Raw genomic sequence first — 27,014 nt, 5'->3', positions numbered from 1 at the left:
CAACTGCATATACATGTATGAAATAATTAAAAATGTAGGCATTTATGGTTACAAATGGCAAATAAAAATAAGCAATTACAATATTTTGAGCCTATGGGAAGAGTTTATATTTACAAAAAATAATGTATTAGACAATCAATTAAATTAGGTAATAAAACAACACAAAATACAAATGCATGCTACTGCATCATTACGTTTGGATCCAGACTTGAAGGTAATGTTTGTCTACACTAAGGCATATCTCCCCATGCTGATATTAACTTCCTTCCACAAGGTGAAACACTTGTGATTTGACTAATTATTAAGAACAAATTTTCTAGTTTGACAAGAACAAGCTATTTAGACCAACACAGTTAGTCAATCTCTATCCATATTACTCTTAAAAATAAAAAAGTCAAAATTTTAAGTTCCCCACTACTACATTAGTTCAGGACATAATTCATAAGTTCTTATAGATCACTGTGGTTTAAAAAAAAAACTTCCTAAATTTTACTCTTGTCCAACTTTCATCTGTGCCCCAGTATTGTTCTGGAAAAACTCACTTTAATGTAACAACTATTGCTCACTTTCTTAAAACACTTAATGAATTTTACCTTTTACTATTCACTTGTTTAAACTGAAAATATTTTTGTTTCTCCAAACTTTCCTCATAACTCATACTTAACAGTCATAGAAATAGCCCTTCTGTAGACTTGCTATAGCACTGTTATATCTTTTTTGCAATACAGAGAGTAAAACTGCACACCATATCACGGATGAGACCTCACAAGTCCGGTGTACTGCTTTAGAATAATCCCCCTTGACCTGTATCCAAAGTCAGCACAGCCTGCTATATAACCAAACATCCTATTTAATCACTTCTGTACACTTTCTGAGCATTAAGAGTGACAAGTCTACTATAAACATAATGTGTTCCTTCAACTATCAGACTCTCTGTTGTATCACACTTACAAGCATTTTTTTTTGTTTCTTATATGAAAAGCCTCACGTTTATTCTGTCAAGGGCAGGTTCATCGTAATGATTTTGCTGACAACAAGGTGTCTGTTATTACACTTAGTTTAATGTCACCTGAAAATGTATCCAGCTTGTTAATTAGTTTTTTTAAATGAAAACTGTTTATACATGTAAAATGGACAGCCTTTACAGAACTCAGTCCCAGAGGAACTGAACTTTTTTTTTATTTTACTTAATTAGGAAAATGCTTTTCACAAAATAATCAATTGCTTTCTGTATCTGAACCAATTTTGCACTGATTGCACTGATCTGCACACTGTACATTGACCCATTACCTCTTTTAGCTTGATCACTTGCCTTTTGCATAGTTTACTTATTTATTGAATAGCAATAGAATATGCCTTATGTGGCTGAGGTTTACACATATTTTTTTAGATATTGTAAATATTTTTTAAATACATACAATAGGTTTGTATTCACTTTTTTAAAAACTATTCCTTCCCAACAACTGCTAATGCTAAAAGTCAGTTATGTTCATTACAATCTTCCATAATTATTTTTAACTGAACATTTGCTTATAAACATGATGATGCTAGAGTGAACAGACTATATTTATGTTGTCTAATATAGTAACCAGAAAACCTTTGAATAATTCAGTATGTATTTAAATGCTATGTGCATAGTGAAGTGATTTTATGGTTAATATTTAAAAGCTGCATTAACGTAAATATTGTCATTTAAAGCACTAAACAAAATACTGGTTGATAAAGAAACAATTTTTAATAATACTGTCAATTAACATTGAAGCTGAACAAACTTTAGCAGCTTAATAGCTACTTCTCTGCTCATGACTTAAAGAACAGTGTAAGGCCGGGTTTATACTTCACGCGACGCAACGCATGCTGCAAATGTTACAAGGATAGGTTATAAAAATTGACCAAAACATGTGAAAGATGGTCTAGACCTTATAAGTAAGCAGCCATTAAACAATTTAAAGAACAAGACTAGTTACATTAACTATAAAAAAAGAACTTAGCATCAAAACAATTAGCAAATAAGAAGGTAAAAAAGAGATGTGGAACCCAAAAGCTCTAATGTCTATCTTACAAGATATATTTTAACATTTTCAAGCACAGTACAGCAGCTACACCACATAAGGTAAAGTAAATGAAAGTGTCAATATGACACCAGCTGTTTTGAAATATATCCAATTTACCCTATATGAGGGAATCTTCTCAGGGAATAATAGATTATCTCAATTTGAGCATCCTACAGTTAAACGTGCAAAGTAAGTCTGCACCATACAGTGAGATCATTCATATCAAAAAACATTCAATGTCATACAAAAAAACTCACCTGAAGCGTATCCTCCCTGTTTCCATCTAGCTGTTCAAGTCTACGAAGGCGCTGCTGGTAAAGAGCTTGAAACTCTGCCTGTAGCTTTTGCATCTCTGCAGGTCTGTGCATACCTCTAGGGGTGCCTGTATCATCCTCTACATCCAGCAAGCAACCTGTAAACAAAGGCAACAATTTCCTCAGTACATGGTTTACAAATGGTGAGATAAAACCATAATCACAGCCACGTCAAAGTATGTCAAAATATGAAATCTTCTGAACTATGAAGCTGTTATTTTCTTATAGAACAAAAAATTAAAGGCAAGGTAAAGGAAGAATAAAATCAACTTACAGCATATTACTAAAAAAATACCTTTTTAGTTCTTTTCAACTGGCATTGACTCTCCACATAAATTTTCAGAATTTAAGAACTATATCTATAAGAAATGAGCATTAAAGCAAAGAAATGCAGATAAAGCCTTGTAGTGACTAAGGGTTGATCAAAATTTCTGTTTTTGAGTCACCATCATCTAAAAACTGGTAAGTTTTGAAAAAACAACTTTGATCTCTGTCAAACATCGGCATAGCATGAAATCTGAAACATACTAAAAGGTTTATAATATTGAGTAGTTAGCTAGTTAAAAAGATTGATTTTACAAACATTGACCTATATGTAGTACAGTAAAATGTGTCCTTGAAAACTGCTGTCATACCTTTCTGTTTAAGCATTTTATGTACCAGAAGACAATTTTGAACAAATAAAACATGATTGTTATACCTTCTAATGGCACAAGTACACTTTAAAGAAAATGGTAACTTCTTTTTAAGCAGGCAATTTAAAATTTCACTTAACATACCATTAAGGTTTTACAAAATTTTAAATTCTGACAGTCAATAACAGACAGAGTAGGCATCTGGGGCAAATGACACAGAATGATAAAATTTTTAACATAATAAAATTCAAAACATCATTTGGTAAAAGAAAGTTGCATGCATTTGTGTATTTAACATGGAGATAATTTAGTGTTTTTATCTTAGTTTTACAATTTTTATCACCATAATCATCATTACTTTCATTCCAGGTGTTCTGGTTACTTAAGCCATGTTCTACTACTGACCACCTTAGTGGGTCTGACACTTAGAGTATTCTCTGTCATTTTCCCTGGTGTCTACATTACCGCCATTCATTGTTAACTACCATTATTAGAATTCAATTAAGTGAAACTGGTTTGGCAAAAATCTGCAGTCCAAAGGGCCCTCCAGGACAAAGATTGCAAACCACTGACTTGGACAGCAGACAATTAATATTCTGGAAAAATTAGACTGAATATGGGTTATATGTGTTTTATTTTGTAAATAAGGACATAAACAATGAAACAATGGCTTACGTTTAGTTCTCAAAACAGATTTGTATCTAATATTTAGATATTACAGTGATCAAAAATGAGTAGGTTTTAAATAAAAGCTTTAAGAAAGAGAAATTAAAAAAAATAAAATCACCCACATAAACAAGAGTGGGCAAATGATGGCTATAAAGGTTAACAATTAGTTGTGGATTTAAAAAGTTTTTTATTAACAAATCTCAAGCTTTAAACAAGTAAAAAATAAGAAAAATCAATATTAAGTCATCTTTGACCTAAACTGCAATAATCCTGAATATCCGAACATTGTCCATTTATTTTAACTGAGATTTTTTTTTCTTCTTATCTTCATTCTAAGGAAGGTATATTCTGTAATTAGAAACTAATCCACTTTTCTATAGAATGTGCTATAGATTTAGCATCATACCTTCTGACAAATATTTTACTGTCAACACACAATTCAGCATTTTTTTGAGGTTTATATAATTTATAGTTACAAACTGTATTTCAAAGTTGAATGAATTTATCAGCCCTAATTGCAATAGGTTTTTGGAATCAATGTATGATTCCAGCATTTTACAAAACAAAATCTTCCTAAAAACTAAAGTCACTGGTCAAAAAATTATCTTGCTACAGTTTTGTCAACTGCATGATAACCTAGGCTATAAAAAAATTGGTCAAGACCTCAATTAAGACATTCACATTGGTACAGGTTCCGCATAAGGAACTGGTGTCAAGCAAGCCACATTGATGGATTGAGGATACACTGGCCAAGTTCAGCCTTATTTCAGTTTATTTCAGCTACTGAAACATCAGTCTAACAAAACCCACAGAGTTAGAAGGAACACCTCACGAGAGATTTAGTAGTATGTTTCTTGCATTTTCTATCCATCCATCCATTGTCCAACCCGCTGAATCCAAACAGGGTCACGGGGGTCTGCTGGAGCCAATCCCAGCCAACACAGGGCACAAGGCAGGAACCAATCCTGGGCACCACAGGACACACACAAACACACCCAGCACACACTAGGGCCAATTTAGAATCGCCAATCCACCTAACCTGCATGTTTTTGGACTGTGGGAGGAAACCAGAGCGCCCGGAGGAAACCCACGCAGACACGGGGAGAACATGCAAACTCCACGCAGGGAGGACCCGGGAAGCGAACCCAGGTCTCCTAACTGCGAGGCAGCAGCGCTACCACTGCGCCACCGTGCTGCCCATTTTCTATCTATGCTGAAAAGCCTATATTTCTTAATATAATACATGTATGTTATTTTACCTTGTACCTTACTATATTTAAGTCTTAAAAACATAAAAAAAATGTTTATACATGTTAAATGAGAAATTGATATTGCATAGCCACTTCTGCACAAGCAGACACTGCCATATTTCAATGTTGTTTATATATGTTGCAATAAACCCACAAGTCAATCAAAACCAATAATGTTATTTTTACATACCCAAGGGTGTTATCTTTCAAATAAATCCTAAGTTTCAATGTTGTCTGTTCTCTTTCATTACTAAAATCTATATATAGAGTATAAAAGTCATTGTATGTGTGTGTGTGTGTATGTACTGTATATATGTTCCAGCATCACTTCCAAATGGCTAGAGCGATTTTCAAGAAACTTGATACACGTCTCTTATTAGTCAACTAAATATACTGTAGGGTAAAATCAACCCTAACCCACCCCCTTCTGGGTAGGGTGGGGGGTGATCTTGCAGTCTTCTATGCATGTCATCATACAGTTTACATTCGGAACGACCACCAGAGGGCGAACTAGAGATGACTGCCAGCATTCTTTATGTTTGAGCACCACCACACCCATTGATTTTGAAATTAAAAAGAGTTGGCCAGTTCCAAGCGTCAACTGGATGATAACATACACACAAGACTGCAAGACAAGAACATTAGTGAGTCTTCATTGTTTGTTAATTTTATTTTTAAAGTTGTTTTTTTTTTTTATTATATTTTTCTCAAACAATTAAAAAAAAAAAAAAAAACACTTTATTTTCCTCCCGAGCAACGCTGGATATTTCAGCTAGTATCCAATACTGTATATCCAGACGCTGTGTCTGCTGCATATTCTCCTTATGTTAGTTTTCTGAGTAGTGCTCTTTCAGCTTCAACTTCTTAGCATACCGATGAAATACCATTACTCTGCACCCACTCAAAGTTTCACATGAGGACCCATCCCACCCCGATCTTTAACAGTGGATTGCTCTTCAATCAAATGTATTCGTATCACACCACATGTGAAGAACCCCGATCAAAATATCATTGAATCACATAATGCGGCCCTTCATTGAGGATCACTCTTAGACTGAATGTCACTAAATCACACCACACCGTCGTTTGCAGTTTCATGTGGGACACATTTCAATTGAATGTCTCTGTTCCACTCCACTGTTTCCGAATATGCCAGTTTTCGTCCTGCATGCCAAAAATGTGCTGTGTAAGTTGACAGAACACTGTGTGAATGGTTTAGGTGTATGTGTGTGTCCTGTCCAGGGCTGTTTCCTTCCCTGTGCCCAAGGCTGCAAGGAGAGGTATTTCCCCAAGCACTTGAAAAAGCTGGAATGAAAATGTGTGTATGTACTTAGCTTGCACCTGAGGTAAAATCCAAGAAAAAAGTAACAAACAAAAAAAAAAAAAAACACATTAAACCTTTGTTGGGCAACTGCAAAACAGAAGGTAGAAGATGTGTGAACTGCAGTACAAAATCCCCAATCTAATGTACAGAATATAAGGTTTCTCTTTGTCTAGTGGCAGACAGAAATAGTTTCATGAACTGGCAATAAAATAATTTTGAAAGTAAAGGTTTGGATGAGCACATAATTATACGTACATAGTCACAAATTGTTTCCTTGTTGCTTCAGAGTGTTACATAAAGAGAGAGTGTGTGTGTGTATATTTTTTTTCTCTCTGAAAATAAAAATATTAATGCAACTGTAATACTTTAAGAGACTGTTTAGGTGCAAGAGACTAATAGCTACTTCTCTGCTCAGGACTTAAAGAATAGTGTAAGGCCGGGTTTATACTTCACGTGACGCCTGGACACCTTGTGCCATAGAATATTGCTTTGGAGTGCTGTGGGATATGCAATCTACAATGATAGTTGACAAATTGGGGCACAAAAGGAAATTATCTTGAGGGTTGTGCATAGTGCTGGGCGGTATACCGGTTTATACCGAAAACCGTTTTTTATTTTTGCTATGATATGGATTTTTCTTATACCGCAACACCGGTTTAAATTCCCTAAATAACGTTCGGAACGTGGTGCAGCAGGAAACTGTTTAAGGGGGACCTTTTTCACTGCTGCACCGCTAAACACATGCAACGGAGTACATGCGTTAGTGGAGGTGTTGCGCGGGGGGCTCTTTTTCACTGCTACACCACTAAACAGGCGTGCAACGGAGTACATTCGGTAGTGGAGGTATTGCGCGGTGAAAATGGACAGAGAACATTCCGAAACTGAAGCTGTAGCAGACGATAAAGTTGAACATGATGACACAGAAGAACTTTTGCTAGAAAAAGGAATCACGTCTGTTGTCTGGAGATACTTTGGATTTAAAAGGTCGGATGTGGACCATTATGTTCAAATGTGTGAATACTGTTTCTATACTACTGGATAATACTGCAAGCCAATTGTACTTGTTTTATTTTTTTCAATACTGTGTAATGTACCTGGGTACTGTGTAATAATGTGACGACATGTTGAATTTATTCTCGACATTTCCACTTTAATCTCGACGCTTATGACAAGAATAAAGTCGACATGTTGACTTTATTCTTGACATTTCCACTTTAATCACGACGCTTATGACAAGAATAAAGTCGACATGTTGACTTTATTCTCGACATTTCTACTTTATTCTTGCCATTTGTCGAGATTAACGTCGACATGATGACTTTATTCTCGTGATTTGTTATTAAAGTAGAGCATCGTAAACTAGACTTCATCTTAAAATGAATATTTAATTTACTAGATTTTCTCAAACCCCGTCATAAGTTATGTAGCACATTAAATGCTTTTTCTTAAGTGTTCCCGGAGCCATGTTAATCGCTACGTGCTTCTTAAACTGACTTCCTCTTGCACTAACAGGAGGTGCAGGCAGCACACAGAATACATTAATTTCATGATATTCCTGCTCCCTGAAGATTTAGAATGCTAAGACAAATACTTGATATATTTTTCATGATGAAATGTATTAAAGCATGTATTAATCATGTGGGGGCACGGTGGCGCAGAGGTTGCACTGCTGCCTCGCAGCAATGGGGTCCCGGGTGTTCCCCACTTTGAATTTGCACGTTTTTCTGGTGGGTTTACTCAACGTGCTTCAGTTTCCCTGAATGTATGGCATAATTAAACATGTATAACGAAGATTTTTTTAAAGTTCTGAACACTCCGTGGTCTAAGTTTATAACTACGTTTAATTTCACAAAGACGTTTATCGTGTAGTGATCGGTTATGTGGAGAAAGAAAAAGGAAAGAAAGGAACTGCGGGTTTGGTACATCAGACAGAGACAGCACGCATGCAATAAAGAAAGCCAGCTCAGAAGAACATGCACTGAATTTTGTGTTCATGTCTGTGACCACCAGATCACAAACCCAATATTTACACAATATTTAAGTTAAACCTGTGCGATACCCATTCATACATCCAGTTTTTTGGAGCCTCGTCACACCTGCCATAAAGTTCTCTACACTGAACATACACCTGGGGACCCCTTACTGCGAGGGAGCAGCACTACCGTGCATGTTTAATACCTGCTTTAATGCATTTCATCATGAAAATTTATCTTAGCATTCTACATTTTCAGAGAGCAGGAATATCATGAAGTGAATGTATTCTGTGTGGCGATTGCTGCCGGCGCCTCCTCTTAGTGCAGAGGAAGTCAGTTTAAGAACACAAAGCATTTAATGTGCTATATTAACTTATGACGGGGTTTGAGAAAATCTAGTAAATTAAACATTGATTTTAGGATGAAGTTAAGTTTACAACATTCTACTTTAATGACAAAATAAACTACGAGAATAAAGTGGAAATGTCGACTTTAATCTCAACATAGTTTTGTTTTTTTTCTTCACCGTGGCCCTAATACGCTTCCGTAGGGCTATACTACAAATAGCATTATAAATGCAAGTTGCAGTTTTATTATTTATGTATATAGCTTAGCTTGAAGCAAGGTCCATATTAATACAGTTTACCTTAACGATGGTTCAGTTGGTAAAGATGTCATCACCAAGTTGCACTTGTTTTATTTTAATTTGGTGAATACTATGTAATGCACCTGGGCTTTGAAGTCTTGGAAGCAATAGTATTATTACTGGAAGTTGCACTATTATTTATTGTATTGCTATTATTTATTAGTTTAAATATTATGCAGTTTAATGATGGTAAAGTTGTTTAAAAAGTCACTTTAACATGTCAGTGGACAGAGATTGTTAACAACAACAAAGTGTAGATGGTTTACAAAAAATATTTACTATTTATTCCTTTTCTAAGACATGTTCAGTGCAATACAACTTTTGACAATCACCTCTGGATATTTTACTAAGTCTAAATGCCTCTTTGGATGGTTGAAAATATGTTGTCAAAATTTTAGTTTAAGTTGTTTGCAAACTTTGTTCAATAAAAAGGCTTTATATTTTGACTGCATCTGTCATGCAATGTGATTCCTTCTCTTCATTAGTGCCACCCCCTTGAAAACTATCACTTTATGGGGCCATGCAAACCTGTATTAATACCTGTGTGCACAATAAAGTGTAGTTTTGTACAATGTACAATTCTCATTACAGTGGAATAGGTTATTCTTAGCCAGTAATTGCAGTGGAAAATGTGGTTAACATCCACTCATGCATGGGAAAAAAATACCGTCCAATGCCGTAAAACCGATATAATTTTGAAAAATATCGTGATATAGAATTTTGGTCATAACGCCCAGCACTAGTTGTGCATCATAAAATGGTTATTGGTTATGTACTGTGTAACAAATAGCCTGGCCACAGACAGACATGACACTAATGTCCAGAACACACGGTTTATTTCACACTATTTACAACAGTGGTTCCAGCAACTCATCCACGACTCCTCAGTGCTTTGTCTCTCTTCGGCCACCTCCACTCCTCTCTCACAAGCTCCACAAGCTCCGTCCGACTCTGGCTCCTCGAAGGGAGTGAGGCGGCCCCTTTTATAACGCCCCGGATGTGCTCCAGGTGCTCAGTGATGGTGTTCCGGAGGAAGTGCTGCCCTTGTACCCGGAAGCACTCCGGGCGTACACGGTTCCTGGAGTGGCAACACTTCCTGGTGTGGCGGAAGTGCTGTCCTCCAGGGCTCAGGAACCATCCAGGCACCCCCTGGGTTTGGCCACGGACCCCCACAGGGTTGAGCTTCACCGCTCCATATTCGTGGTCCTTGGTGGAAATCAGGGGGGCTGCCCTCTTGTGCCCAGGGGAGATATTTCCCCTTTCCCGGTCCTTCCCTGATCCAGGCGAATCCACATTTTTGGAAGGAAATTTCTAAAGCTTCTAATTTCTTGTGTTTTTATTTATTTAATATTGGTATGAAACAAAGGCATTTGTTCATTTAAAAAAAAACTTCACCCACATAAACAAGAGTGGGCAAATGATGGCTATAAAGCTTAACATTTAGTTGTGGATTTAAAAAGTTTACAAATTTAAAGTGTTATACTCATTATTCTTCAGTCATTAGAAACACTTATATTGCATAAACAGAATAACAGCTGTTCATTTTTGGGCATGTCATTTAGACACAACATGCAGCAAAGGAAATAAATATACAGACAAAACCTAATTTTATTAAAATCAAGCAACACATATATATTATATATATATTAATATATATATATATATATATATATATATATATATATATATATATATATATATATATATATATCTAGGATGATAATAAAGAAGTCTCGTTTATAATAATGAAGTAAAAATGAGGTTGCTTCACTTAAGCAAAAACAATGCTTGAATACAAGCACTGGACTGCAAGAGGGTCTAAATTTAACATTTAACCAAGTCTGCTACAGCAGCATACTAGAAAAAAGACAATACCAGGTATAGCCTCCTACTAGGCTATTTCTGAAGATGATCCTAGGTCGAAACATTATTTATTTTTCTAACATTTATTCATAACCCTTTTTTTGACTTTGTGGAGCACTTTAATATTGGAAGGCTTAATGCCACCAATGCTAATGAAAGAAGTTATATTAAAACAAACATGCGTGCACACTCAGTGTCACGCACAATAAATAAGGGTGTTAAGAGTTCAAACAAAGAACCGTTCCCTAGTTAATGCCAATCGCTACAATTGTAACACTTCAAATAAACCAATATTTGTTTATTTATTATGTTTCATCTCTCCTGCAACAGGCAAGGCTAGGAGCTGATCTCACTTTATATTCTATTGATTTCTCCACATGCAATGTTAAAATCCCCAGGATTTTTACCATTAATGTGTTTTGTTTTTATTGAGCGGAGCAGGAAAAATAAAGAGACCATACACTTATGATGCTGATTTTTTTAAACATTATGTAGTTAGTACTTTTGTCTTCTTTTTCAGTATGTCTTCTTTAGCAAATATGAAAATATATAGATTGATAACAAAACAATCTAGATTTCCAAGTTTAATCAATTATAATTGAAGATGCACCTAATACATATATGTAATCATGCAATCAGTATCCTGCATTAAGTGATGCCAGTAAAATTATTCAAAGGTTCAAGTGCCTCTTGTCATAACATTTCAAGCTGTTCATGTCTTACTTCAGGAAGTTACCCTTCGAAACAATTCTGCCTGTTTGCCGAAACAATAAAAATGGTTGCTGATTGCTTTATTGAAAGACAAAGCTTATTACAAACAAAGGAACCGGCTTTTAATTAGGAAAGTTGTTATTAAGCCAAACTGACGACAGCAAATTAATGTGTGCTTGTTTCACTGATTAATTTTTCCCATTTTCAGCTATGCAAAGGACTGAATGTTTTTGCTTTAGAAAATTAATTATGCTTTGAATAACATTTTTAATGGGTGCAAATCATCATCTCTGAAAACTTTAATAATATGCACATAATGGACAATTATTATTTTACAAGCTCAAAAATTCTTGTCATAGTACTATGCAGTGCAAACGACAGATATTGTAATTTTGGCTGCAGCTTTTTAAGGTCATTTCAACTATTATTAAAAGAATTAAATAAACATTGATTGAGTTACTTTTAAAAAGTCTTACTGAGAGACAGAAAAAGTACACATATAATTATTTTATCAAAAAAAACAAACACCTTCACAAACAACTCATAATAAAAATGCCAGATGTGTTATCTATTTAAAAAAATTACTCAACAAAAAAGTACAGACATGCTTATTTTTCTGAGGATTATTGCAGAATGGCAATATAATTATGTCAACTTATGGCAAAAAACATAATAATAGTTTCAAATAAGCCCAATGCAATGTAAAGTTTTTAAGAGCTGAAGCCAGAATCAGCAGGATCTAGTGCAATGCAGTAAAAAATAAAAAGAGCAGCATTCCATCAAAGGTCCCACTCATACACATCCCCATGTTCACACAGGGCCATTTTACAATTGCCAGTTAATCTAAGCAATATCTTTAGAGGTGTACGAGGAAAGCTAAGGACACAGGTAGAATACACAAAATTCACACAAACAACATAGCATGGGATTTGAATCGAGGACACTGGATTTGTCAGGCAGCAATGCTGAGCACTGTGCCACCACTCAAAGCAAAACATACTGATGAAATTTAATCAGCTTCAAAAATGTTTTTCTGGAAATTGGAGATTAGTGGAAACCTACTTTTTAACAAGAACAAAACTGAAAAACAGAACATTACATCAGTTCTTTCTTTAATGTAGGTGCATGGCCAATTAATCCATGTAAACATTTCACACACAGCTAACACTTTTCAAAATGTTGTGTATGGCGCAAGGTTATTATAGTTTTGCCTTTTTATATTAGTTTTTATTTCTATATTTTTTCTGACCTTACTTGGAAATTCAGTTTAGTTTTAGTTTTCCTTCATCATGTATTTTTAGTTTTAGTTTAGTTTTTATTTCACAAAGACATTTCTATTTTATTTTTATATATATTAGTTTCAGTTTTAGTTTTAGTAATTATGACATGGAGCGCCTACAGAGTTAGTTTTGTGTCACAATCAGACAGAACTGTACACTTAACAGATTTGGATATGAGTTTAATGTTAGTGGAAGCTTACTACACCACATAGTTTATTATCTGGTCTTGCTTTTGTCTGATAAAAACAAGCATAATCAAAACTAGACACTGAATATGAACAATTGTACACAATTTTATACTTTTTAAAATATTTTCTCATGAAAATCACAGGGGCTTAGGAAGAACAGGGCTCTTAGACTTGAATGAGTGTGCTTGCCCCACCTAGCTGTATTGAGGGAAACAAAGAACAACAAGCATATAGTGTGAAGGTTAAGGGCAGTGAGTCTTGAATAGACCACCATAAAGGACAGTAAATCCATAATGAGCAGAGCAAGAGCAGGTAATAGGAGTACGGATAGGCATAAAACAACAGAGACAGCGTCTGAGATTAAGAACAACATATACATTATCTAAACCTGTTTATCCAGAGCAGGATCGCAGGAAACCTGGAGTCTACTACAGCAAGTTTGGATGCAAGGCAGGAAAAATCCCTGGTATGCAATATGTATGATAAGGCTGATGTTAAGAACAAAAAGAATATGATGATTTCAACTATCTATTTTGAGAGAGGGAGAGAAAAACATTGAAAAAAGGGAGACAAATATTTTAAAATATAATTCTGCTAATGGATTACTTTCACAATATCAGGTATTTTGAGTTGTGAATGTGAACTAAAAAAGATAAATTAATAAATATGGAATAAATACAAAAACCCATTAGTATGTTTAGTTTTTCATCACTTGTCAGACTCTCTACCTTTGTTTGTATCGCTTTGTTGTTAAACGATGTTTTTAAAGCAAAAGTGATTGATCAGCAACAATATGCTGATCTTGTATGATGACCTAGTCAGTCTCGATCAATGCCGTTTTATTTTCAACAACCGGGAGTGGTCTCCTCGAGACTTTCTTGTATACTCAGATATGGGGATGGATATTTGAGGAGTAAACCGCAAGACAATGATTATATTTTTATATTATGTACATTAAGGAACCATCAACAACAAATCAAATTAATAATATATTGAACAATTATTATAAAAGTAAAATTGAATAAATCGGACTCTGCAGCTGTATTAAAAAAAAAAAAATCGAGAATGTGTTCAGGTAAAGTACCACTTCCGGGTGATGGATTTGGCCCAAAAGTTAATACAGATCTATGGTGTAACAACCACATGCCGAATTTCATCCATCTATCTAGTTGCATTTTTGAGTTATCGTGTTTACACACACACAGACACACACACACACAAACACACACATGCACGTGCGTAATACTGATGCCAATACTGATGCGCTGTGCAAGAAAGGACAGAGCCGGTTATACTTCCTTAGAAGGCTGGCTTCCTTCAACATCTGCAATAAGATGCTGCAGATGTTCTATCAAACAGTTGTGGCGAGCGCCCTCTTCTACGCAGTGGTGTGCTGGGGAGGCAGCATTAACAGGAAAGACGCCTCACGCCTGGACAAACTGGTGAGGAAGGCAGGCTCTGTTGTTGGCATGGAGCTGGACAGTTTAACATCTGTGGCAGAGCGAAGGGCACTCTGCAGGCTCCTATCAATTATGGAGAATCCACTGCATCCACTAAATAGTATCATCTCCAGACAGAAGAGCAGCTTCAGTGACAGACTGCTGTCACTGTCCTGCTCCACAGACAGATTGAGGAGACCGTTCCTCCCCCAAACTATGCGACTCTTTAATTCCACCCGGGGGGGTAAACGTTAATATTTAACATTATACATAGTTATTGTCTGTTTTTCACCTGCATTATTATCATTCTTTAATTTAATATTATTTATTGTATCAGTATGCTGCTGCTGAAGAATGTGAATTTCCCATTGGGATTAATAAAGTATCTATCTATCTATCTATCTATCTATCTATCTATCTATCTATCGTACACACACAATTCCAAAAAATAGTATTGTTGGACACTGGTTAGTCTATAACGTCAAGATTCATCAAAATATCGAGGTCGAATTTTTTCATGATTACTATACTTTCTCTATACTTCGTATATGAGAAAGTAAAAACGATTTCTCCTTTGCGAAGAGGCAGGTGAATCGCTGTCAACAAAAAGCATACACCTGAGAAATAAACTGAAATGTTACTCACTCGTGATTTTTCTATCCATATGGTAAACATTTTGTTGACCAGTACATTCTGATTTCAGCCGTTTGAATTACATCTTGATATACAACAAGCACAAAGAAGGTGGCACGCATATCGCTTTCTATTTCACACGCTTTATGCACCCACACTCAGCTTGCTCTGTCACCGCAAATGCTGTGTGAACAGCTGCCCTCCGTCACCAGCCACCGTTCACTGGATGAATATGTGCGGGCGGTTCGTGGTGGATGACTTTCTGTTTTAGAGTTAAAACTTACAAGGGTTAAAGACTAACGGCAAGAATATTCATTCAAAAACGAAAACTAAAAATATTTTAGTAAATTATTATTTTATTTCAGTTAGTTTTTCCAGCTACTTTAATAGTTTCGTTTAGTTTTAGTTTTTCATTTCGGTTTTGTTAATTATTTTATTTCAGTTTACGAAAATGTTTTTTTAATAATAGTTTCAGTTTTGATTTTAGTTTTAGTTAACTATAATAACCTTGGTATGGCGATCAATCCACCTTAAAATTGTTCACATAGCTAGTACTTTTCAAAAACTACTACTGCTGTGGTGGCAATCAAAAAGGCAACAGAATATACTGTAGGTAATGCAACATGTAGGCCATATTCATTAAAAAGAATCAGAAAGGAGGTGGTGTACTTCATCATTTTGCTCAACAAAAAGTAGCATGAGTAGTTAGAGCCTTTCCAAACACACAAAACATGACATACAAATAATTTTTTAATTTTACACTTAGAATATAAAAGATGATGCCATAGTTCCATTTATTAAAAATGTGATCATTCAGATGCATACTTACCTGTAATTTTTATCATAAGTTATTGTAAGTAAAATCTTTTGTTTGTCCGAATAGCATACAAGTAAAGAAGAAAAGAGTCTCACAAACAATACTTCATATAATGATTAACTATGAACCAAATAAACAAAGAGTATAATTTCAAGAAGCAAAAGGGACACTATACTAAAGTTGGAAGAATCAATTAGGCATTGTGATGACTTTGCTGCCTTAATTACAACCATATATAAAAACTAGAAAGTAAAAATTAAAACAATTAACTCTAAAGAGATTCTGGTATTTAAGTGTCATTTCCACCAGTATGTGTTAAGGTACAGCCAGGAATGTTGCCCTTGTTCACGTTTATTTTTTATTTTATATTTTTGTTATTACTTAAATATAATTTTTCATTATTGGTATTAATTCAATTTTTGTTTTGGCTGTATTCTGTTCATCAATTATTGTTTGTTTTATTCTACTGATTATTAGGGCCGGTTTATACTTCACGCTCAGAAAGCATACGCACACGCATCATGGCTGCCATATATTCCCAGTGTTCATTTGACACGTTCTCTGAGCATGTCCCCAGAAATTAATGCAACGCGTGGTGAAGTGCAGAACCAGCAAAAAATTGGGGGGCGCAGTGTGATAAAAGTTGGAATGTGACGTCAGAGTCTCTGTTTACTATCAACATGTGACAGAAAGCCACTTTGCAGATCCTACATGATCATTGTGCATCGATGTTTGATGAATGGTTCGATGTGGTGAAGCAAAATGCTGACATAAAAATGTATTCGTGGTACTTTTCTTTTCAAGTGTCACATATTCCCCAATGTATTCATGCGATACATTTTAAAGGTTTCAAATACCATCTTCTGTGACATCTTTTTTTTTTTTTTTTTTTTTTTTTGCACCTTCACAACAGCATCATAATGTATAGAAGCATATTTCTGCCACAGAGAAGTAAGAAAAGGTCTATTTTGCCATTAAAGTGGAAATTTCGGCTTTAATCTCGTAAATTATTTTGCTATTAAAGTAGACTGTCACAAACATCATCTTAAAAACAACCCAGTTCTGGGGCTTCCCTCTGCACTAACAGCACAAAACACACTAAACTGATGATATTCCAGCTCTCTACACATTTAGAATCCTTAGATTTAAACTTGATATCACTTTCATGATGAAATGCTTTAAAGTATGTATAATACATTTTACAGATAAATCTTTTAACTTCACTTAAATAATGAATACTGTTAATAATTATACATGTGGGGGCAGAGCGGTATCGCTGCTGACTCACAGGGTGTCACGCCCATGGTGTTCCCTGCCTGGAGGTTGCATGTTTTCCTTGTGGGTTTCACCAGTATGCTCCGGTTTCCTTTCAAGGACATGCAGATTTGGGGACTTAGTGATGCTAAAAAGATGCTAGTGCATGTTTTCTCTTGTCTTCACCTTGCGATGAGCTGATGCCCCATCCAGGGGTTGTTTCTGCCTTGCGCTCAATGCTTGCTAGAATTAGTGCGTTCCTGGATTGATGACTCTAATCATTAAACATACATCATTTTAAGAGATATTGTGGCAAGGTGTCCTGTGAATTTAATGGATGTTTCAGGCAATTCACAGAACAGTGAAGCCAAACATTGTTTCCTCACTATGATGATATCCTGCACTCCCTGCTGGTGAAATCTTCCTGATTTACGTAAAGTATGTGCGCAAGTATAAAAAGTACACTGCCTGTTTAGCAGTAGCATGCACAGGAGCATTTGTCGAGTCGCGTGAAGCATAAACCCGGCCTTAGTGTTCCTTGTTATTTGCCAGGTCTCCTACAGCATACGTGACACACAGGGAGGTGGATCCACCTGAATAGACAACTATGGTATTGGCATAAGCAGCACTTAAGCTAAAACTAAAGTAGGATCTACAGCTTCAGAACTGCATCTTTGTGTTTGATTCTTGTTTATGAATTTTGTTTCTTTTTGATATTGGATTTATTGGTTTTGACCCCTGCTTCATATTTAAGATACTATTCTCTGGTTCTGTGCTTCTGTCCATTTTTGTTCTGGAATCCCATTGAGTCCTTTTAATAAATCATTTTGTATTAAAGCAACTTTGTTTTGTTTGTGGGCTACAGATTTTTATTAGTTTTTTTCTTCTCTTTTTCTGGGCGTTTCTTATTTACTGTACCTGCTAAAAGCCTTTGCCTCATTTCTGGAACTAGGCATTTCTGAAGCCTGTCTTTTTCTAAGGGTTAGGCTGCCTGTAGTGAGGCTTACTCTGGGGGGGCAGACATGGGTAAAAGACTAGTGTGGCTTGTGGTTTTTTGATTATGAACCCACTTTTGTCTTTGTTATGACAGATAATAACATTAAATCTATTAGCAAATAACCAAAGTACTTCCAAAAAGCACAAGAGGGAAAAATCTTAAGACAAAAGATTAGGAAAATACATTGACCTCAATGATGAAACACCAATATTTTTTACTTATTAAAATGTTATGCAAAATGAACAAATCATTTTGGGACATAATGAAATGACACAGTGAAGTTAGAATGTGAGAAACAACTTTGTGTCATGTCTAATTAAAAGCAGGACCTGCTCACAGAAAAAAATACAACCAAAACAGTGGCCTTGGACCATGTATGAAAAGCATTACATTATTTAAAAGGTTTCAAAATATGTATTGCAGTGTGCAGATTCTTGTGTGCATCTCTAAGAAAAATATTGCTAATTTCCATGAAAACATTTACTAATATTTACTTCACGTTTTCAAAATATCCAGTGACAGTAACAATTGAGCTCTACAGTATGCTTTTTTTTTGTTGTCCCTGTACTTTGCAATGTCTTTGAAACTCAAATAGTATAGCTCCCTGTATTTTTCCAACCTGAATGATTAAACTGTCATTTTTATTATATCAATTGATTTTTTTCCATATTACTAGAATGCTTAACAGCCAGATTTACAATGGTTAGACATTAACCCCCCAAAAAATACTTTTTCCAACTCTCTCTGCACTTCTGCACATCTATCAGTGTGAGACAAATTCTTTTTGCATCATGCAACACCACCTCCAAGCTCATCTTTACGTCATCCCTTCTACCTCTTTGTGTACATCTTCAATTAGTCATCCTCTGCCTTTCACTCCACATGCCCAACCAAATTAAGTCTGTTGCTTGTAGGGAACAGATTTTATTTGGCTGGCCAATGATACCTGGGTCTCTTTGTTAATTATGTCAGGATACGTTAATGGTGGTTTATGCACACTGTATGTCCTACAATGCAATGACATTTTTCCAAGGTTACTGTCTTACACCTCATGCTGTCTGAATTGATTGCATTTTCAAGTTCCATTTTCATCCAACATCTGCTGTTCCAAGGTAATAAATGGAAGTGCTTTAATTTACTTTTGCTCAAATAGCAGCACATGTATAGTGGATGATATGTTGACAATTGCCTTGCAGTTCTCAAATATTCACTAAACATTAGAGTATAAGTGAAGGCAACTGTGTTACTGAGTGGCCAACATGTACACCCTTACTCGGGAGAACTAATGAAGCAGGTGGTATAATGAAACAATAATTTGGCTCCCATGGATTTAACAATACTTATGTTTATGTGAAGTTAATGGCTGTAAAAAGGCATGCCAGGTGTTAGTGAGGTTTAGTCAACTTTCATTGTCATTTTCATTTCTTAGTGTATTGTACAGTACAGAATCATCAATAAATGGCCATGTGCCTCTGGGGTTTCTCAGCCTGGCCTCTGTTTCTTTATAGGCAAATAGATTTTAACAGAAATTAAATATGTTTTCCATTCTGAAAAAGAGAGCCCACTAAGGCCTGAAAGTTTGCCCTTGAAAGAAAAGGAAGAAAGAATGCTTTCAGCCATGAGTGAATGTCAAAGACTAAAAATGGGACCACCATTACCTTGGTCAAGAAGAAGGAGTATCCAGAAAATTAAAAGCTGCAAACAAAGAATCACAGATTGTGATTATCAGGCAAAATAAACAATGTCTGTTATAGCAACTGCTCATGATTTTTAAGCCAAAAGACTAAATTATTTAATTTTACCATCTAGGTTATAATTGCACATTAGAAACTTGTCAATTGTGGACTAACCTGAATTCAACAAATGGACTGAAAATTGGAACATATTGCTGCAAAAGAAATTAATCCATTGATCCACTTTCTGAACCTGCTTTGACCATTTCCAGGTCAAGGAGAGAAATTCTGGCAACTCAAGGTACAAGGCAGGAGCCAACCCTGAAAGGTGTGCCAGTTTATCACGATGCACACTGACATACTGGACCAGTTCAAAGGTTACTCAGTAACCTAACAAGCCTTTGGGATGTAGGAAAGAAACCTAAATAGACATGGGGAGAATGTGCAAATTACATACAGACAGTGAGTAGTCTGCCCACCTAAATTAGATTATGTTCAGGTAATTTACATAATAAATTGTAAAAATTACATTCAGTCTACCAATATTAGACATGTTGCTCATGTCTAAATGCTATTTAGGACCAGACTTTAAAAAAAACAAAGCAGCAAGCTCTTCTGACACCATGATAGTACAGTATCACTGTATTTCGCATTTCCTCCACACATTTGAAACATATTTTGCACTTTTGCATATATCTATTCCCTTAACTGCACTCACTTAAAATGTTCCCATGATCACCTGAGATACAGCTGTTTCAATGCGGGCATACTGTATGAAATTGTGGCCATTTTACTTGCTGGACGCATTCAGATATTGAAAAGCAAATGTTGAAAACTAGAAACATTACTTAGGTGAACCTTATAATAACTGACTGAGGGTACTAAAGTAGCACCAATACCTCCCAGGTATAAATTTCTGGGCTTGAACCTCAGCACATTCAGTGTCTGTGTGACATGCGAAGTCTCCTTATGCCTGTGTAAGTTTTCTCTTGGTGTTCCACATTTTCCTGCCACATACCAAGGAATAATTTGTGACTAACTGGGGAGGTATGGATTATAGTTTCCTGCTATCGACTGGTACCTCATTGAGGGTTGGTTAAAGCCTTGAACCCAACATTGTTGGAGTAACACCTCACTAATAAGTCCCTGACCTTATTGTAGTTAGTTTAAAAATGGATGCATTATAAATTGCAGGGTTGAAGAAACTGAATCTTATTGCAGCAACAACAAGCAAAGTAAGAAACAACACTAAATGGAATGCCAGCCTCACTAATACTAGGACCACTTATAATCACCTTTCAATCAGAGAGCACTAAACACAAGATAGGATCCAAACACAGATACAGCAGAAGTTAGAATCACCCATCTAACTGAATTCTGGTCTTTAGACAGAGGGTAGAAACCAGGATCCATTTGTGAGAAAGCCTAGATTAAAAGTGTGAGAAAGTGCAGTTACAATACTAAACACTATGTAATCAACCCATCTAGTCATCTTCTAGAAGATCAATCAAACTTCATTTTATATACTGTAGTATATTTCATGAAGTACACAATTGAAAGATGCTTTACCAAGCACACAAGAACACAAACCAAAGTAACAAGGCAAGTGGTTTTGAAAACAGATGCCTTCATGTAATTACTGTTTGTCTGAAAAACAAAAAACAACAGTCAAAGAGACTGAAAGCAACTGAACTGAGGATTGAAAAAGCTGCAAAGCTGCAGCACTAACCACTATGTCACTGTAATGTCCTGTTACACAAACTTTGTTAAATATTAAGCCAAATATTCAACTGTTTTCATGAAAAACAAGAAAACAGATGATGGAATTAAACATATAATAGAGCACAACATTAAAACAATCCAATGTAGTATTCAATAATTCAATAGCACAGCATGTTTTCATGAGTATGAAATAAAAATATAATTACATTCATTTTTATTAATAACATTTTTACAAGGTTTAGTGATAGGCAGTTAAGATTAATGAAAACACTATTTCTGACCACTAATGTGCAACTTCTGCTAATGGTAGAAAGATAGTCCTCATGCCATTGTCTGGAAAACTTCTGTCAAAGTAAAGTAATTTGATTTTCAGACTTGTTCCACTGTATGCCAAGGACTATACAGTACCAAACATTTGCATCTGTTAGTTCTGCATCCTATTTTCCAATCCACAGAAAATAAATGTTAATACAAAAGATGTAATTTCCCAAGAGAACCAGTGATGAAAAAACAATATTAGATTTTTTAATTTGTAATAATTTGGGTATGCTATTCAAAGAGATTGAAGCAGTTCCTTATATCATTTTTAATGAAATATGTGGTACATGGCACAGTTTTACTACATTACGATAACCAATATAATTTTAAACATACTGTACTTTTTTTTTTTAAGACTGCACATTACAAATAAATCTATTATGCTGTGCATGTCTTGTATAAAAATGTGTGAACCATCAAATTAATTTTATTTATAATGCTGCATTCATGTTACTGCTCTCTACAGTCAATAGAAGTTTTTATTGATTTTTTCACATACAGGATCCATGGTGGCAAAACCCACATGAACAAATTAATAATTTATCTGGGTACTTTGTTGATTAATTTATGCTTGTGATTTACAAAGCAATCACATAACCAGGACACTTCATTAAGGACTGTAATGAAAGCATATACCACAAACAGTTATAGTGTAAGATTACCATGTAAGTGTTACGATGTTTCAGATGTTTTATACTGTTCCCTTTTAAGGCATTTCTGAACTGTTTGGAATTGTTTGCAGAATAATAAACCCGCATCCGCACCCTCAGGCTAGCAGCTGGTTAAAATTTCAATGTCACTTAAAAACTTCAATAACTGTGACAGAAAAGTAAATAAATAAATACACATATAATTAAATGAATTGCAGAATCTGTTTGACATAACAGCCCTCCTATGAGGAAAGTTGCTGTTGGAAGAATAAAAAAGTACAGTAATTATCCAGACTACTTTTTCAGTATCTTTATTAGAATAAACTTATTAATCAAATTAGGCTTTCTTTTTATTCCAGTAGATAAGACACTTTCTTAAAACATGTATTTTGATTCCTTATACTATAAAACTTACATTGTTTCAGTACCATTAATTGCATTTGTGTCTTATTTTTCATAAAACAAACTAAAAAATTTCTAAAAAATAAAGCTTGTCAGAATATTTAAAGAAATAAAAATGAGAGGTATTATACTGATCACATGGATCAATTAAACTACCTCGAATGGGCATCACGTCACCTGACACATCCTCACGTCAAAGTCCGTGATTTTCAATAGCTTAAAATTACTAGCTATACTACAATACAAAGTTGACTTGGACTCGAAGGTTTCTGCAATTTCCATTTAACTTTTGCAGAGACAGGTCGAATACACAGATGAGATTTTCCATTGTTACTATTAAATCACTGCACGCGACTTTAGTTTACCTGTTGCACCGCTGTTGTTCATCTTTGGCCTTTTTCCTGCTTCTACAATGTCGACTTATGTCCTTTATCTAAAAAAATGCAATAAGGGACACAGGATCTCCCTTGCCTACCCAGCACCGTGCATGCTAATACCCTCAGTATTTACTATGCCCTCACTAAACTACAGCACCCTCAGCCCTTCTCCAACCCGCCTGGGAATCCCTATCTCCCGCTTCAGCTACTTGCACCGCACGAAACGGGTTTGCGTCGAACTTCCAAAACTTGCTTGAAAGGCTCCACCAATCACAGGCGAATTTTATTTTACAGACAGGCTGTACTCCAATTAGAAATTGGACCTCTGTTGAGTAAGGCAGAGGCAATGCAAATTGCACTTCGACCACGCCCTCTTTGCCATGGAAACAACCGCGCCCTCGCGCAAGGCACACTAACTTGTTGCTGGCCGGTGGGAGTTGCTGAATTTGATTTAAGCATTTAGCGCCACAAAACAGAAGCTCGTGTAGATAGACAGGCAGCTTCCCGGGGTGAGTGGAGGGAAGAAGAGTATTTAAATTAAGTTTGAGTGAGAAGACAACAAAGCGTCCCTGGTTGCCTCAGCAACGTCGAATGACGCTTGTGTTGAATTCGACAGTTGAATTTACATAAAATGTTACACTAACTGTGTTGCTTTCTGCTTAAGGCTTTTTCCTGGTTAAAAAAAAAAAAAAAAAAAAAAAAGTATTTCATGTATTTTTTTGTGTCGAATTCCAACTTACTTTTTTCAATGAAAAAAATTATCTATCTATCTATCTATCTATCTATCTATCTATCTCACTTTACACGTGTAATCTCTCATGATGTTGTGAAATTATTTCTACATATGCTAATTTTAAATTCTTTGTATATATTTAAAGACTAAAACATTTGTATGATTAATTTAAGAAGGATTATATGATGTATCTGTGTTTTATCTATTGTTCGGTGTCCTTGAGTGTTTAGAAAGGTGCCTACAAATTAATAAAATGTATTATTATTATTATTATTTCATAAAAGATAAATCAACACAGTTTTATAACATGAATATTACAGTATTATTTTTCTTTTTTTTTAATTGGTTGTGCAGTCTGCTAAGATCAATATAAAGTAAATTGCCTGTGTTTTATTTACAGTTGTGTTTGTGTATTTTAATATTTTTTTAACCTTATTTGCTTCTAAATGACCCCACTACATGTTTTACAGCATAAATCAGTAGTTATGAAGTTCATGTGTTTCCTGTCTCATACTGTCTGGGCTTGCTTGAATTTGACATTTGTAAATTGCCTGATACCATTACCATTACCATTGATTACCATTGGGGCCAGGAGCCTAACTCAGAAACACCGGGGGTCAGGTATGAGCCAGTTCTGGAGAGTATGCCAAGTCATTGTAGGTGACACTCTTGGACACACCCATACTCATACAGGGCTAAATTGGGGTCATATATAAAGGTAACTTGAATGTGTTTAGAATGTTTGAGGAAATCCAGAGTACCTGAAGGAAGAAACCCATGCAGACACGAAGAGAAAATGCTGATTCTACACACTTCAGTCTCAGGCTCCTGAAGATGACAAACAGCCCACAATGGTGTCCCAGCTCTTTCTTAACTTTTGTAACTGTCAAAAATTTGTTCATCAAATGGATAGCTGTGGGATAGCTTCATCAGCATCTTGAAATAGAAATCTGCTGATAGCTTTATCAAACAGGTTTTAGTAATGAAGTCCCAGAGTGAGACAGAAAAACAAATGCAACAAAATACTGTATGTTTACAAAGTTCTAGGTTCTATTATACTGTTGTACCCAAAACTGGATTAATACAGCTTCCAAACCAAAAAGCCAAACTGTCTTTTAAATATTAAAGCAACACCAGAAAATAGACTATTTAACAATATATCTGAGTGACACTGGTCCTTTGAATACAATTTGAAAAGTTGAGCACTGTCATCCTTCATACTGTAATACCAAATAATATGACCTTTCACACCATCTAAATAAACCACAAAAAGTGTCTTTGTCCAATACAATAGCCTTTAGAATGTAAATCACTGAAGAATGTGGAATTTAAGATACTAAGAATTCTAAAGACAAGAAAATATACAGATGAACACCAGCACAGAAAAAGTTACATGATAGCTCCTTCCCGGGAAGTCATACAGTAAATGTACAAACTAATGCTTGATTTATTGATGCAAAATTGCCACAGACTTTAACCACATCTTTCACCAACCAAATTATGTAATTTACAAGGACAATTTAAAAAGATGTTTAAGCATAAAACTACAAATGTTTATAAATAGCTAATAGCTAAACAAATAGCTAAATCACTATTATTAACTCACTTTCAAAATGTTAGAAAATAAAGTGACTTTGGAAAAAAGTGATTTGAATTTAAATATAAATGTGACTCCAGCCTTTCTTGAATCATTTTGGTCAACCCGCCTTTGTATAATCTGTCTATCTAGCCTTTTTCTGAACCTAATTTTTTCCCACCAGTGGACCATGGGAAGCCGTAACCTGTATCTAATGGAGGTGATTGCAATGCAGGAACAAACCACAGGCAACCCTCAACCAAATTAATACCAAGTTAATTTAGAATTACCAATTAATATAACATTTAGGTTTTTCAGATACATGTGCAGAATGAAGGACCTGGAGAAAACCCACAATGTCACAAAGAGAGTGTGTAAAGAGAATACTGAACGTGACCAGACTGAGAATTAAGCTCAAATCACTGAAGCTGGGAGGAGACAGTGTTATTCATTGCACAACTCTGTCCCCACCCTTTCCATGCAATAATTTATAAATATTTCTTCACACATGTATTTGAAACATGGGTGGCAAAGTATCTAGTTCTACTATCTCATTAATGTGAAGTCTTGAGTTTGTATCCTGTACATGGTTGTTGTCTCTGTAGAGATTGCACATTCATACTGTTTTTGAATAGGGCCTTTTTCTCAAATTCTCAGATATATGTCAGGTTAGCCTTGCGCCCTGTGTTGGCTGGGATTGGCTCCAGCAGACCCCTGTGACCCTGTGTTAAGATATAGCGGGTTGGACAATGACTGGACAATGTCAGGTTAATTGGCGATTCTAAACTAACTCATTAATGGGCCCTACATTGGACTGGCACCCATCCAGAGTTCCAGTTTTTTGATCAATACTGTGTACTGGCCTCCTGTAACTATGAACTGAATAAAACACTTTTCAGAATGTTACGTTTTAAATGGTACGAGTTGTACAAGTCTACTGAAAAGACATGTTTTAGTGTAACGGTATACAAAAAGTTTCACTTTTTTATTTTACATAATTTCAGAGCAACAGAATAATATCAAGGTTTTTGACTATGTTCTTTCTCTCTTACGTTTACATATCTTAGCAGATAAATAAATATGTCTAGTGTAAGAGACAGAGCCTTTAGATATAGAGCACCCAAACTTTGAAACGATGTACCTATCAATATTACAGAAGCCTTTTGCCTCAGAACTTAAATGAAAGCTAAAGGCTCCATCTTTTCATATAATGTTTGACTGTAATATTTGCTGCTTATTTTAATCTTAATTGTGGAAATTGTTTTTGAATAGCTATTACTAAATCTGTTCAATATCCATTTTCTTCTTACTGTCCATAGTGGCTTTGTAGCAATTACATTTTTATATATGGTGTTTTTTCAGGTTTCTTATATTCAAAAGAAAATGTTGCTCTTTTCCTGAAGAATGCTCCTATTCATCATGTGACTGACCTAAAATAGTTAGATTTTTAGGTATAAACCCTCATTATATATATGTATTTTAAAAATATTGCATGATTCTTCTGTTTATATTTCAT

The 27,014-nt window shown here is 35.2% G+C and overlaps 1 protein-coding gene across 2 annotated transcripts in view; it reads right to left on the bottom strand.

The window, feature by feature from the left end:
* Positions 1-23,441, bottom strand: part of LOC114657851 (polyamine-modulated factor 1-binding protein 1) — a 417,512-nt gene extending 394,071 nt beyond the window's left edge. For both annotated transcript variants that reach the window (XM_028809793.2, XM_051932060.1), the window contains exons 1-2: positions 23,178-23,441; positions 2,312-2,466 (exon numbers count right to left, since the gene is read on the bottom strand). In XM_028809793.2, coding sequence (XP_028665626.1) covers positions 2,312-2,466; positions 23,178-23,199 — 177 coding nt within the window. In that variant the 5' untranslated portion in view covers positions 23,200-23,441. The remainder of the gene's footprint in view (positions 1-2,311; positions 2,467-23,177) is intronic.
* Between the last annotated feature and the right edge of the window lie 3,573 nt (positions 23,442-27,014).

This window comes from Erpetoichthys calabaricus, chromosome 9 (assembly GCF_900747795.2).
Source record: "Erpetoichthys calabaricus chromosome 9, fErpCal1.3, whole genome shotgun sequence".
NCBI lineage: Eukaryota > Metazoa > Chordata > Cladistia > Polypteriformes > Polypteridae > Erpetoichthys > Erpetoichthys calabaricus.
The sequence above is the reverse complement of the archived record's forward strand: the minus strand, read 5'-3'. Positions and strand labels throughout refer to the sequence as shown.